The sequence below is a fragment of the Microtus pennsylvanicus genome, chromosome 17, assembly GCF_037038515.1.
Source record: "Microtus pennsylvanicus isolate mMicPen1 chromosome 17, mMicPen1.hap1, whole genome shotgun sequence".
Taxonomy (NCBI): domain Eukaryota; kingdom Metazoa; phylum Chordata; class Mammalia; order Rodentia; family Cricetidae; genus Microtus; species Microtus pennsylvanicus.
In genome coordinates, this window is record NC_134595.1 from 32,861,364 (window position 1) to 32,877,663 (window position 16,300).

At 47.3% G+C, this 16,300-nt stretch overlaps 1 protein-coding gene across 1 annotated transcript in view; it reads right to left on the reverse strand.

The window, feature by feature from the left end:
* Inpp5d (inositol polyphosphate-5-phosphatase D) overlaps positions 1-16,300 on the reverse strand; it is a 110,610-nt gene that overhangs the window by 21,919 nt on the left and 72,391 nt on the right. Inside the window, exons 10-17 of the mRNA XM_075951187.1 lie at positions 8,683-8,789; positions 6,270-6,372; positions 4,247-4,443; positions 3,772-3,889; positions 2,731-2,827; positions 2,183-2,321; positions 661-769; positions 417-505 (exon numbers count right to left, since the gene is read on the reverse strand). Of these exons, the coding sequence (XP_075807302.1) occupies positions 417-505; positions 661-769; positions 2,183-2,321; positions 2,731-2,827; positions 3,772-3,889; positions 4,247-4,443; positions 6,270-6,372; positions 8,683-8,789 (959 nt within the window). The remainder of the gene's footprint in view (positions 1-416; positions 506-660; positions 770-2,182; positions 2,322-2,730; positions 2,828-3,771; positions 3,890-4,246; positions 4,444-6,269; positions 6,373-8,682; positions 8,790-16,300) is intronic.

Sequence of the window (16,300 nt, forward strand, 5' to 3'; positions counted from 1 at the left end):
GCCATTATTAGCTCAGCTTTTTGTGTGTGCAAGTTGGTGGCAGTTTTTACATGTGAAAATTTTGGTTTTGGAGACAGTCTCATGAAGCCCAGACTGGCCTCAAACTCACTGTGCAGTCAAGGGTGACCTTGAACTCCTGACCCTCTCGCTTCCACCTCCTCAGAGGTGGGGTTAGAGATGCAGGGTCCCAGCCTGGCTTGGGGCTGGAGATGGAATCCAGGGCTTTGCGCACCCAGGCAAACACTCTAACGACTGACTTACATCCCCAGCCCCTGCATGTGTATTCTAATTTTTGTTTTTGTTGTTCCCTGGTGATGGAGGATGCTTCCCACTTTCTAGGAACCGCCATGGAATGGTAGGGTGGAGAAAGGAAGTGGGACGGGGCAGGGGAGTTGCTTATACGAGGACTCACTCACCCCTGTGGCTTTCTGTTTCGTGTAGGCGTACTTGTCCCGGGTCAGTCTTTCGAATCGGTAGGTGGGGGCGAAGGTGATCTCCTCCTCCTCTGAAACAGACACAGGGCCCTCAGTCTGGCTTCCCTGATGCCTCCAACCCAGCTTCCCTCCTCTGCAGATGTAGCTCTTCCCTTGGTTAGGATATTCAGGCAGAGAGAAGACGGCGGGAAAGGGTACGACGGACAGAGAGGCAGCGTGCTCTCACCAAAGTGCAGGAAGACCTTCTGTTCCTTCCTCTCCAGGAGCAGTTGGTCATGGGCCAGCAGATCTGAATACTGCTGCTGTTTAATCTTCTGAATGATGGTTTCTGCCTCCTAGAAGGAGGACATGCCAGGTCAGACCCCATTCCTCACCAGACTTCTCCCTGACCATACCAAGGCCTGGGTCCCAGCAGTCTGGGTTGTTGTAAAGATAAGGAAAGTCTGGAAGGGCTGTGACATCACCAGAACTGGCTCCAGGCTGGCCAAAATCTGCATGTGGGATTTGTTGTTTTTGTGCACTGGCTTTTAAAACACCACTGTTAGTAATACTTCATGAGATAGGTAGCCTATTTCCTTTGATTTCTCTGGCTCTTTCTGTGAGAACAAGGATATCCAGCTATAAATCCACAAGTGACCCAGGAACTCCTGGCTCTGAGCATCACTATCTTGGAGACCTACCCAGAAAAAATTGGTGCCACCGTGAGGGTTAGGGGGTTGCTGGCTTTGGTGTCTAGCACACTGGTGGGGGGAGTAGAGAGTGTGCTGACCTTGGTGTCTAGCACACTAGGAGTGGAGGGGTGTGTGCTGGCCTAGGTGTCCTACAGTCCTCCCTCCTGCCTACTTCTCTGTGACTTTGAAGCAGGTTCCTGCCCAGGTGAGTGTGGAGATGTGGCAACCCTTCCCCGGGAGGGTCCGGATGTGAACTCTTCCCACGTTCCTACCTGCCTGTTCATTCCCAGGAGGAATCACCTGGGGATCTCTAGTGAGGAAGGTATGCTGAGCTGGCTGCAGATGCTCACAGTCTACAGAGCTGAGATGGTGGCTGAAGGCCCAGAGATGGCTCAGGGACATGGGGTCACATGGACCACAACTATAAATGATGTGTACTCTGCTCTCAGCAGTTTCCCTAGCCTCTCTGTGTACTTGACTGTAAAACAGGGTTAGCTCCTGCTGTGTCCCCTTTGTCCCTCACAGGACTAGAGTGTGGGAATGCATTCAAGTCCCTCAGTGGGAGGGAAACAGGCTGCTAACTCCAACTTCTAGATAGAAGGACACTCATTGTTCCACCCCACGCTGTCTCCTGCTTCAACTCTTATGAGCATGAAAAGCAACTGTGTGGGTTCTAGATTCATCCTGTGGTCACATCAATCGGTCCCCTTTCTGTAGGAAGGCAAACAATGCTTTAGGTCCACCAATGATCCCCATAATTTGTTGAAATAAGTGAGCTGCCCCTCCCCCCCAAGATGCCTGCGCTTCCTGGCCAAGCAAGCTGCTGCTGGCTGGCTGACTGGCAGGAGTGACATTGGCAGTGATGAGGGGTGGCCCCTGAAATCTGGGGGCAAAGTAGACATAGCCAGGAAGGAACTGTAAAGAAAGACAAAGGCTTCAAGACAGGAGCTGTATGGAGTCCCAAAGAGGAGCTGCTGCCTTAGCCTGTTTCTCAGTGTTCCTGTGTCTCTCTGCTCTTCTGTCTGGAGCAGACTCCTGGGCGGCTCTGCAGCTCCACCCAAAGCAGGTTCTCCTTACCCAGGTGGGCAGCTCCACGCGGTAGTTGAGATCCCCAAGCCAGAAGAGGTGGGTGAACCGGTGGGTGATGTTAAATGGACTCAGCTTCTTGTCTCCCAGGGCCAGGAACCGCAGGATGTTCATATAGTTCTGATTTCGCCTAATGCAGGGAAACGAGGACCATCATCTGGCACATCTCGCATGGGGCACTGCCCTCACTCTGCCATGACTGGAGGTCAGGGGCGGCAGGTGGGACACGGGGACTTACACTCTAGTTCTGTCTTAGTGGGCACCTGAGCGCACCTGGAAGACCCCACTGGGATCACAGAGTCTAGGGCCCAAGCAGGAAGCTACCCATCAGGAAATAGGATCAGTACTTGATGGTTATGGTCATGACAGGGTTACTTGAAACAGAACAAACTTTTCTGTCCTCCACATATACCTAGATCTATACTAGGATACAGTTGTCTTTGTTTAAACAACAGAGGCCTAGGTCTGAGGCTAAGGCTGAGCAAGACATCTGGGTGTGCAGAGGGCTCGGGCCATATGGAGGGGACGAGTGTTGTTACCTGAGTTTTTTTTCACTTCCAGAAGTTAAGTGGCTGTTAACAAACCCCAAGGAGGTTCCATTGAACATGAAGGACACCCCTACAGCTCCCTTGTTTCCTGAGGAAGGGAAGAAAGAGAAGAAGCAGAATGTTAGCCAAGCAGGCTGGTCAAGGGGTCAGAAGCTGAGGTAAAGGGCACTAACACTGTTAACAAAGAGTAAGGGAAGCAGGCTGAGGAAAAAGAGGAAAGAAGACAGGTCACATGGGGCAGGACATGCCAGTGATGGGCAGACGGTACCAGCTTCGTGATTTTCTATATAGAGTAGAGGAAGGAAGGAGGATGCTGTCATCCATATCTGGGTATGGGGATGTTGGGGGTCACTTGTACTGAGCAGATACAGGACAGGAAAGACCAAAGCAGCTTGGGATTTGGGGGGTGCCCCCCAGATGAGTAAACTGACTGTCCACCCAGGGTCTCGAGTGGGATAAAAAACCTTTACACGCCCCCTCTATCTCACATCTTGCTGCTGATGTTTTAATTTATTTTACATTAGTGATTCTTAAAGTATGTTCCTGAGGCCAGCACAGTAGCCCCAGGGAGTCCACTGAAGAGGCCTGAATCGGAAATTCTAGGGCTTAAAATTATGTGTTTGGCAAACCCGAGCAAGCAAAGAGTTGGTAGACAGGGGCCCACCACCAACCAAAACAGCATCTATATTTTGGTGGGTGGGAGATTACCTGTTTAATTTTCTTTTGGTGCTGGGGACCCAACCCAGGACCTTGCATATACTAAGCAAGTACTCTACCACTGGGTTCTGAAGGGAGTATCAGAATCTAGGACCAATGGCACTTTGGAAACCACCTGAGACTTACTAAATCCGAACACACATTTTAACCAGCTGGTAGAGACCCTGGATGAGTTTTTGCATGGGAAACCATCTGGATTTGCTAAAAAAGACTAAGGGATCCCAGGGCAGGACTCTCAGGGTTTAATCTGGGGACATTGCCAAGAGAAGGAAGAGACGCAGCATGCACAGGAATGGGACTTCCCTCTAGGCTCACCTAGGGTGTTGGCGATGCCTGTCTTCACATTGTCCGTGCAGATGTGGCTGATCCGATTCTCATGCTCTGGCTTGGCAAGCACCACTATGCGAATGTTCCAGAGTGTATGGATGGCGACCTGGTGGTGGTGGTGGTGGTGGGAGATGATGTGTAATGTTGGAACCCTGAACATCCCAAAGGGATTCACCCCAGCTCTCACACCCTGTCTTGTAATCCCTAGCTTAAGAATGAGACACAGCGCCTCACAGATGAGACCTGGGGCTGAAGATACTTCCAAGAGGTAAATATTATCCTTCTACACAGGAGTGGGGGAAGGTGGGGGGAGGACTCGGGACCCTATCAACTTCTAAGGATGGCCCCTGGATGCGTATCTTTAGCTCTGAATATGGAAGAACCACTGAGCTCCTTCCTATGCATCTTTGGTGCTTGGAAAAGCGTACTGTCTTCCCCTCCCCGGCCGGGGCCAGCTGCTCACTGTTTTAAATGTCATGCTGGTGACTTCTTGCAGGGAGTGCTTGAGTATCTCCAGCCACTCCTTCTCTCCAAGAGGGTCCTCCTGGGTGCCAATCACGTAGATATCATGGGGGATATAATCAGCAGAGTCGTCCCGTGTCTTTCCCTGTCCCTTGGAGAGAAACCAGGACGTGATCTTCTTGGGAGGGGGTGCGTTACCTTCAACAGCAAAACCCAACACCAAGTGAGTTAAAGGCAGGTCAGGTCAAGGGCATCAGGGGGATTCAAAATGGGGGGGGGGGGAGATCACATCATTACAAAAATCACTGAGGCAATGTCCTAGATGAAGAGCTCCGTACCGATATCACCTTACATATCAGCAATGGTCAAAGTTCAGTGAGATCTTGTTGCAAAGATAATATCACATTTCCAAGAATGGGAACACTGGGACATCCTCTGTAGAGCCCTGATCTAACTGAACTGGTTGGCAAACATGTCCCAGGCTCTAGGGCAGCAGAAACTCATGAGATGTGGCTCTGTCACACAGGAGTTTAAAGTTCCAATTAGAGTGACGTGTTCAGGATGGAGGCTTCTATGCCACTGCCAGGAACACCAAAGGCTTCCTGGGAGGAAATGACATTCAGCTAAGAACTGAGATGAAGAGGTGCTCAGCAGGGGAACAGGAAGAGCATGCCACGTTCCTCGGCTTCCATTTGGAAAAGAGTGGGAGCAGCTCCTTCAAGGAACGATGGGAGATATGCTTCTGGAGACGCCCTAAGGATGAGTAGTTGTTCTTTCTCCCCACACTCCAAAGAGGTGTATGTCTCTTGGCTACCAGAGAGACAGGAAGCCAGGACTTGAATAATAGTCAGTGCCAAACTCTGCTCCCCAGGGCTGTCAGTGACCACATATGGAGACCTTCCCATCCTTGTGTCACATGTATGATCCCTTGGGCGTGAGAGCCTAGGGGTTAATAGTAGACACTAGGATACCTGTTAAATTTGAATTTCTGATAGATGGGTGATTTAGAATAAGTATTCCCCATGCAATAGTTGTCTGTCTGAGAGTAAGATTTAACTGGACATCTTCTGACTACTTATTTCTAGCTCAATATTTATATTAAAACATTATCCATTATAATTGACAATTAGTATAATTCATATATTTAGTATAATAATATATGGTTATATAACTTTATATATAAACATATGGTATATATATTTAACCACACACACACATTAGTTCCTTAGTTTTTATTTCTAGCTGAGTACTTCTACTAAATAACTATTTAAATATTTTACTTATATATTTATCATATGAAATATGTTACCATATATTTAGCACATGTTTTCTATATATATGATATATATTAATACTTCTATCCACACACCTATGCTAAAAACATACATTATTTATATGGAATTTAAACTTAGGACCATTTATCCATTCATCCATCCACCCATCCACCCATCCATCTATCTACCCACCGATCTCTCTCTCTCCCCTCACCTCCTCCCTACATAATACTTCATACCCTCCCAGGGTCAGACTTCTTTCTTCAAGACCTGGGGCCCTTTGTCAAGCTATAGAGTAATCTACTGTGACTGCTCTTGGGGTGCATGAGTCCTGAAGCTCATTTTTCTCGTTCACCATCATTGGACAAACGTAGAATGATATAGGAGGGTCATCTGTCTGTGTTACTTTCATTGGTTAATAAAGAAACCGCCTTACTAAATATGGGTTAAAGCAAGAGAATTAGCCAATAAGAGGCTGAAACTAATGGGCCAGGCAGTGTTTAAATGAATACAGTTTCTGTGTAATTATTCTGGGGATAAGCTAGCTATGCGGGAGCCAGGCAGGACGAAAAGCAGGCCTGCTTGCCTCATCACTACAGTAGAACTCTTTAGAAAAGGGGTTGTACAGATGGGATAGAGACCAGGACTCTGAGCGAGAGATGGAGGTGCCCCCTAGTGCCATTTGTGGATGCTGAGGCAGGAAGGGGATCCAAGCAAAACTGGTAGGAGGGCTGGGGCAAAGGGACCCACCCATGTTCCAAGTGCCAATGAAGATGGTGATCATGTCGGGCTCTGGCTGCTCCGAATGCTTGTTCTTCATCTGCTGCAGTAGTTGGCAGAAGCCTTCTCTCTTCTGAAGGAGGAAGGGAAGACACACTGAGAAGGACCTCCACCTCCCTGCACAGTGGCCTTCAACGGATGTGCCAGCTTAAACATACTGAGGGGTGTTTTATATAATATATATATATATATATACATATATATATATATACACATATACATATATGTATATATATATATATCTCATATCACAGACGGAGATCTATATCACTACAAATGAGAAGAACAGCCATCTGGAGAGCAGTGTTTGAAGCCATGAGCATGTGGCTTCTTGGACCCAGCCATTCCACTGCCATTCTTTGTGATTTGAAGCCAAAATTTAGGAGCTACACCAAGATCCAACCACATCAGGGCACTGCAGTGTGTCCATAGGTAGAGGATCCACAAATAACTATATTGTGCACCATCCCTAAGCTAGAACTCCATAGAGTTTTAAAATTATGGTACAGAAGAACTTGAGCCACAGAGACATGGCCATGGTCTGAGTGCTACCATGACACTTCCATCTTTAAAAAAAATACATGTGGGGCATGGGAATTCATGCCTTTAACCCCAATACATGGAAGGTTGAAGTTAGAAGACTGCCATGAGTTCAAGGTCAGCCTGTGCCACATAGTGAGTATCGGGCTAGACAGGGCTACACTGCAAAATCCTGTCTCAAAAAAGCCTAAAACAAACCAGAACATAAAAACAGAGAAAAAAAAATCCTAAAGACACCTGGAAGGGGATAATTCAGAGTTAACAGTGAGCGCTGTTTTGTTTAAACTCTTGATTATTTGTATAAGCTATTCTTTTTTTTTAAACCAAAGAGATTGAATTACTTATTCAATGATGGAAAATTTAAAGAAACTAGGGCCAATGCAATGGCTCAGTGGGTGAAGGCGTTTGCTGTGGAGCTGAGTTTAACCCTTGGGACTCACACGGTAGATAATCAGGAGTGATTCCCGCCAGCTGTCCTCTGACCTCCACACATGCGCTGTGGCACATGCAAGCCCCACCTCCAAATAGGTAAAACCAATCTTCTTTAAAAGAAAATGTAATGAAACTAAGCAAAGGCAAAAGAATGCATTGAGAAAAGAGCCTCCCTAATCTTTCATGCTTATTTGTCCCTGTGTTCACAGTGGAGCACGAAGCCGATTTGTTCCTCTCTTAGTCAAGAGGGCTGTTGACAAGACGGCAGCAGGTTTGAGATGAAGGCACACGAAATTCCCAGTAGTGCAATATGAAAGGCCGGAATCTTGGTGCCCCTGATTACAAAGCCAGCAATTTTATATGATTCAGCCTCATCGTTGCAAGGCTCACAACTGCCCACTCCAAAAACACCAACTCATCAGGACCTAACAATGGCTTCTTTATTGAAACCTGCCTTTAGCTGGGGATGGCTCAAGAGTCGGTGTCTCAACCCTTTTGATCGGGCAGCAACACGGTAGAAATAACTAGTTTTGGACCTGTGCTCCTGAAGCCCAGAACACTGCCCAGTTGTGTGACCTCATACTGCTTTTCCCATCATCAGTCTGGACTGGGTCACTGTTGTCCCTGTCAGCCTATGCCTGGGGCTATAACCTCATAATCACTCCCAGGACAAGACAAAGTACACACCTAGGGGACTTGGTGGGGATTACCTCTGTCAGACTGTACTGGGAGCCCCCGACCCCCACCCTGCTCCATTAGCTTGTCTCCAGTATCTGACAGGCAGGGACAGCCACACGTGCCAGGATACACACCCTATGTGCTCTGCCATCCATTTTCACTGCCTCAAATAAATGGTACTGACGAGCACGGTCAGCAAGACCTCTAGGTGGGATTCAGAACACTTGAGGTGATTTCTGTGGTGAGCAATCAAGGGGCAGGGAACCCACATTTGGCTGGGATGAGGCACATCCAGGGGTTTTCCTTGTGGCCCATAGTGCCTCTTCCTCTGTCCGCCATCTTACTTCCACAGGGCGGGGCAGTTTTAATACAGAAGTCTTCACAAGGAAGCACTGGTCAGCACGCAGATTTCAAACCAGAGCTGACCCAAAGGGGTCCTAAATCTAGCCAAGAGACACTGGTAACAGAAGCCTCCTGGCCAGCTCAGCACCAGGCACAAGGCAAGGGATGCCTTCTCTCCACTGGGAGACAGCACTCACAATCCTGGGGCAGAGGAACCAGAACCCGGCAAATCGCAGCCGGCCCAGGTCCTGACCACCTAAGCTCAGCTTCCCAGGTGTGAAAGGGTTATGATTGCAACTCAGGGAGCTTAGGACGGCAACCCCCTGGCACATCCCAGCCCTCAAGACACATGTCCCTTCTCGTCCTACAGCAGATGCTTATTGTCACTTACTTTAGAGTCAGCAAAAACATATTCCTTCCTCAGGATTTTCTCCTTCTCTGTCTCCACCAAAATCACCAGCTTGTTCAGAAACTTCTGGGACTTGATGAGCTGCAGGACTTCAGAAAACCAGAAGTTCAGAGAGTTATCATCTGTTCTTTCAACCACTGTGCCCAATGTCCACGGCATTCTAGGCGCCCAACCCTCAAGCTGACCCTTACATTCCTGGGCTAAGCTCTAGAGGCTCACCCTTGAGAGGCGGGGTACCCAGAACCATCTAGAAGTGGCTTCACTACACAGACCACGCAACTCTACCCACCCATCCTGTGATCTTCCTCCTTCCATGCCGCTCTGCTTCCCCGTCCCTTCCGTCTTGCTTAATTTGTGAAAAACTCACATAAAAATTGTAGTTTCCAAAACCAAAACAGAACAAAACAAAACAAAGCTTGGCGGTGGTAGCACATGCCTTTAATCCCAACACTAGGGAGGCAGAGGCAGGCAGATCTCTGTGAGTTCGAAGCCAGCCTAGTCTACAAGAGCTAGCTCCAGGATAGACTCGAAAGTTACAGAAAAACCCTGTTTTGAAAAACAAAACAAAAAAAAAACAATACCTCCCCCCCAAAATTTGTAGTTTTTTTTTTTTTGAGACAGGGTTTCTCTTTGTAACTTTGGAGCCTGTCTTGGAATTCACGCTGTAGCTCAAACTCACAGAGATTTGTCTACCTCTGCCTCCTGAGTGCTGGGATTAAATGCATGCACCACCACCACCAAGCTTAGTTTTCATTTTTTATCAAAAGTTGAAAGGCTGGGTACCATGCTCAGCAGGTAAGAGCATGAACCTTTCTTTCAGAGGACCTGAGTTCAATTCCCAGCATCCACATGAGGCAACTCATAACCACCTGTAACTCCAGCTCCAGAGGGATGTGACTCCTCTGTTCTCTTGGGGACACCTGCACTCACATACACAGACACATACTCACAACTGAAAATAATAAAGATAGAACTACAAATAAGCGGGGCGGCGGTGGTGCACGCCTTTAATCTCAGCATTTGGGAGGCAGAGACTGATGGATCTCTGAATTTGAGGCCAGCCTGGCCTATAGAGCGAGTTCCAGGATAGCCAAGGCTACACAGAGAAACCCTATCTCGAAAAACCAAAAATATAAAAAATAAAAAAAGAGAAAAGAAAAAAAAAGGAAAAGGAAAAAGAATCAAATCATTCCACAAGGCTTTTTCCCTTTAGTTAATAGGACCCTTCCTCCACACTTCCCTCCAATGTCCTGCCCCCTGAAGGCAACTAATTTTAGTGAACAATTCCCAATGAACTCTTTTGAAATTTATCCCATGTTTCTTGTTCCTTTTTTATTTTATTTTTTTAAAATTTTATTATTATGTATACAGTATTCTGTCTGCATGCCAGAAGAAGGAACCTTATCAAATTACAGACAGCTGTGAGCCACCATGTGGTTGCTGGGAATTGAACTCAGGACCTTTGGAAGAGCAGCCAATGCTTTTAACCTCTGAGCCTTCTCTCCAGCCCCTATTTTTTTAATATATTATGTGCATGGTTGTTTTGCCTGCATGTGTCTGTGAACCACATACATGCAGTACCACTTAAGGTCAGAAGGGGGCATTAGATTCCTCCAGGTTGACTTGAATTACAGATAGATAATGGTTGTTAACCACCAAGTGGGTTCTGGGAGTAGAAACTAGATCCTCTGTAAGCACAAGTACTCTTAACACCTGAGCCAATTCTCCAGCCCCTATCTCATATGTTTCTTAAAGAAAAAAGAAAAAAAAAAAGGCTGGGTGTGATGGCGCATGCTTTTAATCCCAGCACTGGGGAGGCAGAGGCAGGTGGATCTCTGTGAGTTTGAGGCCAGCCTGGTCTACAGGAGCTAGTTCCAGGACAGGCTCCAAAGCTACAGAGAAACCCTGTCAGGAAAAACAAAACAAACAAGTCCTCTGCTTGCTTCCAGTTTCCTGAGGTTTCATTTGAGAAATGTAGAAATGTTTTCTGAGGTCAGGAGACGGCTCAGTGAGTAAAATGTAAAATCATTTGCCTCAGCGACCTGAATTCTAATCTTCAGAACTTTAATAAAAATCTAGATTCGGTAGCACGCTGTGTTCCTACAGGGGTGGAGACAGAATTACCTAGAAACTCCTGAGCTGGTCAGCCAGGAGAATGTACAAGGTGGCAGAAATGACCAGAAATGACATAGAAAACAAGACTGACTCCTGGAAGTTGTCCTCTGAGCTCCACACAGCACACAGTCACAGCTCATGCCCACTCAGGCACACCACACACACACACCCTCCATACACACATACACAACACAGAAAGATTTCCTATTACACATTAGCTTTCTACCATACAAGTGAGGGTTTAGGTTCTGTTGTTGTTGTTCACAATACAACCTTGTACCCCCCTGATTCCTTATCAAACATAATTTCAGTTCCCCCTTCATCTTTCCAACATCCTATTTTTGCTGGATAAACACTCAATGCTATATCACCATGGCGATGACAAGGCTCCTGACAGACTGGTACTTGTCTTTTTCTTTGTTCTTCGTTCCCTAAACAACAGTTTTTCCTGAGTTGGGGCTCAAGAACGGACCCTTAGCTGAGGGGCTACTGACAGCAGGCTGCTGGGGGAGAGAAATACAACTTTCTTTAAGGTACGGCCACTGGTAGGTACCAAGACCCTGGGGATGGTCTCACTCCCACAAACATAGGGGCAGCACAAATTGGACTCAGTAAGAGGACACGAAGTTGGGGGGCGCATCTAAGAGGACTTAGGGGAGGAATGCGGGGGTGAAGATGATCAAAATACAGTGTGAACATGTATGAAATTCTCAAGGAATAAAAATATTAAACGTTGGGCTGGAGGGATGGCTCAGTGGTTAAGAGCATTGCCTGCTCTTCCAAAGGTCCTGAGTTCAATTCCCGGCAACCACATGGTGTCTCACAAGCATCTGTAATGGGGTCTGGTGCCCTCTTCTGGCCTGCAGGCATACACACAGACAGAATATTGCATACATAATAAATAAATAAATAAATAAATATTAAACATTTCTTGGGTTTCTGTAATTGTACAATTGCCTTGCTCTCTTCTTCTTCAATGGTGCTGTGGGTCACCCTACACTCTGAGCTTCCACCCTAACTCTGCTACGGGCTTTCCTGATTTGAACCCTTCCCCCCAATTTGTAACACTCATTCTCACGTGACTAAGCACTTCTCTGTTGCCCTTGTCCAGTGACTAAGCACTTTCCCAGAACCTCTAGGTCAGGCAGCCTTCCTTCTTCAACACCCTGAAATCGACTCCCCTGCCCCTCTTGCTGGACCTTCTTTCTCACATCCCTTCCTCTTTCTTTGCTTACACCTTCATTTTGACACAGTAGCACCTCTAGTAGCTTTCCAAGACTTAGTTTCTAAAACTCGCCTGACCTTTAAATTAGTATATATTAACATACCCATTTATTGTGCTGTCTTCATTCACGCACGTGATGTACCCGGGTCAGTCCACAGTTACTCCATGTCGTTCTACTTCTCTCCCCCATCTTGGTCATCTTTCCCCAACATTCCTTCCTCTCGGTCTTTCTTTTGTCCTTCTTCTCTCTCCCTCCCCTTTTCTCATCCCTAGTTCCATCCATTTTCCTGTAAATGGTATCCCCTTGTTCTTCAATAGAGTAATATCTATTCCATTGCCTACAGGAACATTTTCTTCATTCACTGATGGGCACTAAGGTCAATTCCCTAACTTGGCTCTAATGGATGCGGCTATGATCAACATGGGTGTGCAGATATCACTATGATATTAATCCCCTGTCAGATGAACGGCTGCCTATTAACCCAGTTAGCTGTTTTCCCTTGTTGGTCAGAAGCTTTTTAGTTTTATAGACTCCCATTTGTCAAGTTCTGCTACAGTTCCCAAGCTATTGGAGTTCTTTTTCGGGAAGAAGTCCTTATCTGCAGCTAAGCCTAGCGGCAGACACCATATGGGGTCCCATGCTGAGTCCTGGGAGTTCTCAGAGCACCCACAGAAGCTGAGGGATGCCTAACATAGTCTGTATTCTGTCTCACTCAGGAAGTCTGGGGCCTTTCCACAGAACCCAGTGTAGTGGGCGTCCCCTCTGTCGGAGGTGTCTGCTATGCGGAAGACTGGGGACATCCTCAACCTGGACACACGTGCTATTCGGTGACATGCTTTTCTGGATTCTTTTACTAATACTTGTGATGGTTACGAATTCCCTGGGCTAATGCATCAATTTAGAAAAGCATGCTGTACACCATGGTGTGTGTCAGGAGACTGAATGAGGAACGCCACTGTCGGGCCAAATCTGAGGCTAGCCTGAACAATACAGTGAGTTGCAGGCTAGCCCAGGTCATTAGACTCTGCCTCAAAAGACAAATCAGACCCTCCTCCTGAGAGCTTCCTTTGAATTTTTACCTTTTAACTCTTTTGCTGTTTTTATTCTATTTTTGGCAGCACTGGGGACCTCAAACATGATAGACGAGCACTTTGCAACTGAGAGCTATCTTATTATTTGGTTTTTCAAGATAGGGCTTCTCTGTAGCTTTTGGAGCCTGTCCTGGAACTAGCTCTTGTAGACCAGGCTGGCCCTGAACTCAGAGATCTGCCTGCCTCTGCCTCCTGAGTGCTGGGATTAAAGGTATACATCACCACCACCTAACTTCTTTTGGGATTTTTGAAACAAGGTTCTGTACAGTCAAGGCTGGCTTGAACTCCTGATCCCCCTGCCTCTGTGCAGAGTGGTTCTTCCTTTTTCTTTTTCCTCTTCTGACAGTTCTCAAACTCTCTACACAGACTAGCCTGTCCTCAAACTCACAGAAATCCACCGGCCTCCCAAATGCTGGGATTAAAGACATGTACCAGCACTCCTGGCTTTAATTAATATTATTATTTATTATTATTATTTTTTTAATTTTTGAGACAGGGTCTCTCTTTGTGGCCCTGGCTGTCCTCGAACTTACTCTGTAGACCAGGCTGGCCCTGAACTCAAAGATCCACCTGCCTCTGGTTCCCAAGTGATAGGATTAAAGGCATGCACCACCACACCCAGCTATGGGTGTTCTGCCTGCACGTATCTGTGCACCAAATGTATGCAGAGCCCATGGGGGTTCGAAGAGGGCAGCTTGTTCTTCAGAACTAGGGACACAGATGGTTGAGAGCTGTCATGTCTAGGCTGGAGTAAAACCTGGGTCTCCGGAAAGAACGGCCAGTGCGCTTAGCTGCGGAGCCACCTCTCCAGCTTATTTCGCAGTCTTATGTTCTTATCTCATAGCCCAACTTCTTTTTATCCATAGCACTCACCCCCCATGTGTTCTGTCCTTTCATTCATTATTGCCATGTTGTCCCACGCTCCCTTCATTGCTGCAAGCTCAGAAGAATAAAGACATGGAACTAAGCAAGACACCAAACCTTGAGCCATTTCCAATTAAAGATAGGGTTCAGTGACGAAGCCACTATTAGATTTTTGTAAGCTGAAGTGGGGACAACTGAGGTTTGCAATTATGAGGTTCAATCATGAAATTTCTGGGTTTTGTGGGGTCTGAGATCATCAGTGTTGGCCCTTTCGTAGGATGCAGGATGAAATGTTTGTGCCCTCATTCAAAGTGTAGGCTGGAGAGGCTCAGTGGATAAGAGAACATGTATCTCCTGCAGAGGATACGAGCGAGGCTGCCAGGTCCCATGTCAAGCAATTTACAACAGTCTGTGACTCCTCTCTAGGGAATCTAAAGCCTCTTCTGGTCATCTGTGCTCATGCACACATGCGCACGCGTGTGCGCGCGCGCGCACACACACACACACACACATTTATAAAAAGGAAAGGAGACTGTAGATGTGTACCACAATGCACAGCTTGCACTATTGTTGTTAATTTTTTTTTTTGAGACAGGGTCTCATTATGCAGCCCTGGTTGGCCCAGGGCTTACTGTGTAGATTGCTCTGGCCTTGAATTCCGTGAAGAGCTGCCTGTTCTGCCTTCTAAGTGCTGGAATTAAAAGGCTGCACCACCGTGCAGAGCCTAGCACTGTCTGAAAAGCAAGCATCTGGGAGGGTAAAGTCCAAGGTCATCTGACAACGCAGGATTTTGCTCTAAACATCTGCTTATTTGTATTTTCTGCTTTCTTGAAACCAGTGAGAAATAGAATGGAATGCAATTACAGAACTGGTGTCAGGAGCACTGGGAATTCTAAACCTTAGCTACACAGTGAATTCAAAACTAGCTTAGAAAACAGCCTCTGTTTCAAAAAAAAAAAGAAAGAAAGAAAAACAAAAAACTAACCAACCAAATAAAACAAAACATCCACAGAAAGGAATTCCCTCTCTTCCTCGTCTCTCTCAATATTTTCCTTTTATTTATTTATTTTGATTGATAGAGAAATCTACATGAAGGCACACATGAGGCTCTGGAACACGGGGACAGTGTGGAACAGGCGAATCTGTCTAAGCAGCATGGACGGTCAATCACATGGCTGTCACAGTGACCACAGCACCCAGCACCGAAACCCAGTTCTCGACACTTCTCAGGAGCTCAGTGTGACCGCATTACCTGTCACCAGTGACCCCGCTGCGATGGCTCTCTTGACCTACTCTCCCTGCGCAAGTGGCACACACTTGTCTGAGCTAGCCGCTTCCGGCACAGGCTTCCTGCTCAAACCATCTGCCGCTCCCCAACTGGACGCAGGAAGGCGGAGCCCTGCCCTGATGCTGTGAGCTCAACTCCACAATTACCCGGCAGCTCCTTACTCCAGAGCCCAGAGGCTCTCTTTCCTAGTTCATCTCCCCACCCCACCGTATCCCCATTCCATTCTGTCCTTACAGCAACATGGGAAGGGTAATTCTAACAGTGACCCCGCTGACAGTGTCACCAAGTGTCATCAAGCACCCTCTTCATGCCGGGCCCCACATATTTTGGTATTCATCCTTTTAACCCTTGCAGCAGCTTTGCAAGATGCAACTGAGGACCGGAGAGAAGGAGCCAAACTAAGTCACGATGGCTGAGCTGGGAACTCAGCTCTAATACTCCTTGTGGTATTTATTGATGGGTCGGAGGACCCAGCACCCCAAAGGATAGCACCTTGACAGAAGGGATGGGGAGGCAGAAAGGACTTTCTGGTTTGTCTTTAAGAGGGTGATAAAATCTTCATGTGACAGGTACGCTGTCCACACTTGGAGGGAAGAATGTCCTACTGCCAAGGACAAAGGAGGCTGAGGGGAATCTGAGCTCCAGGCCTGGCTAAGCTCCTCCCACTGCCCAGTCTCAGCCCACCTCCCTCCCAAACCTGGCTGTGAGACTCTGCTCAGCCTTCCTCCCAGTCCTAGTTCCCCTGTGGGGGCTTCCACGTCACATGAGACTGACATGTGATCAATCCAGTCTCTTTCCTCTTGGCAATTTGTCCTGGTTTCTGCCAAGAACTCAAGATGCAAGAGGGGAAAGGAGATCTTTTCTTCCCCAGTACTATCTTGACCCTTCCCTGGTTCTACTCTACTCCTGACAGGGCCAGTGCTCAGGAGGGGCTCAGGAGAGGAAGTGCAGGTCAGCAGGCCCTACCCCATCCCTAGTCCCTGCCTGGACATTCTCCCACTCAACCCAGAGAAGTG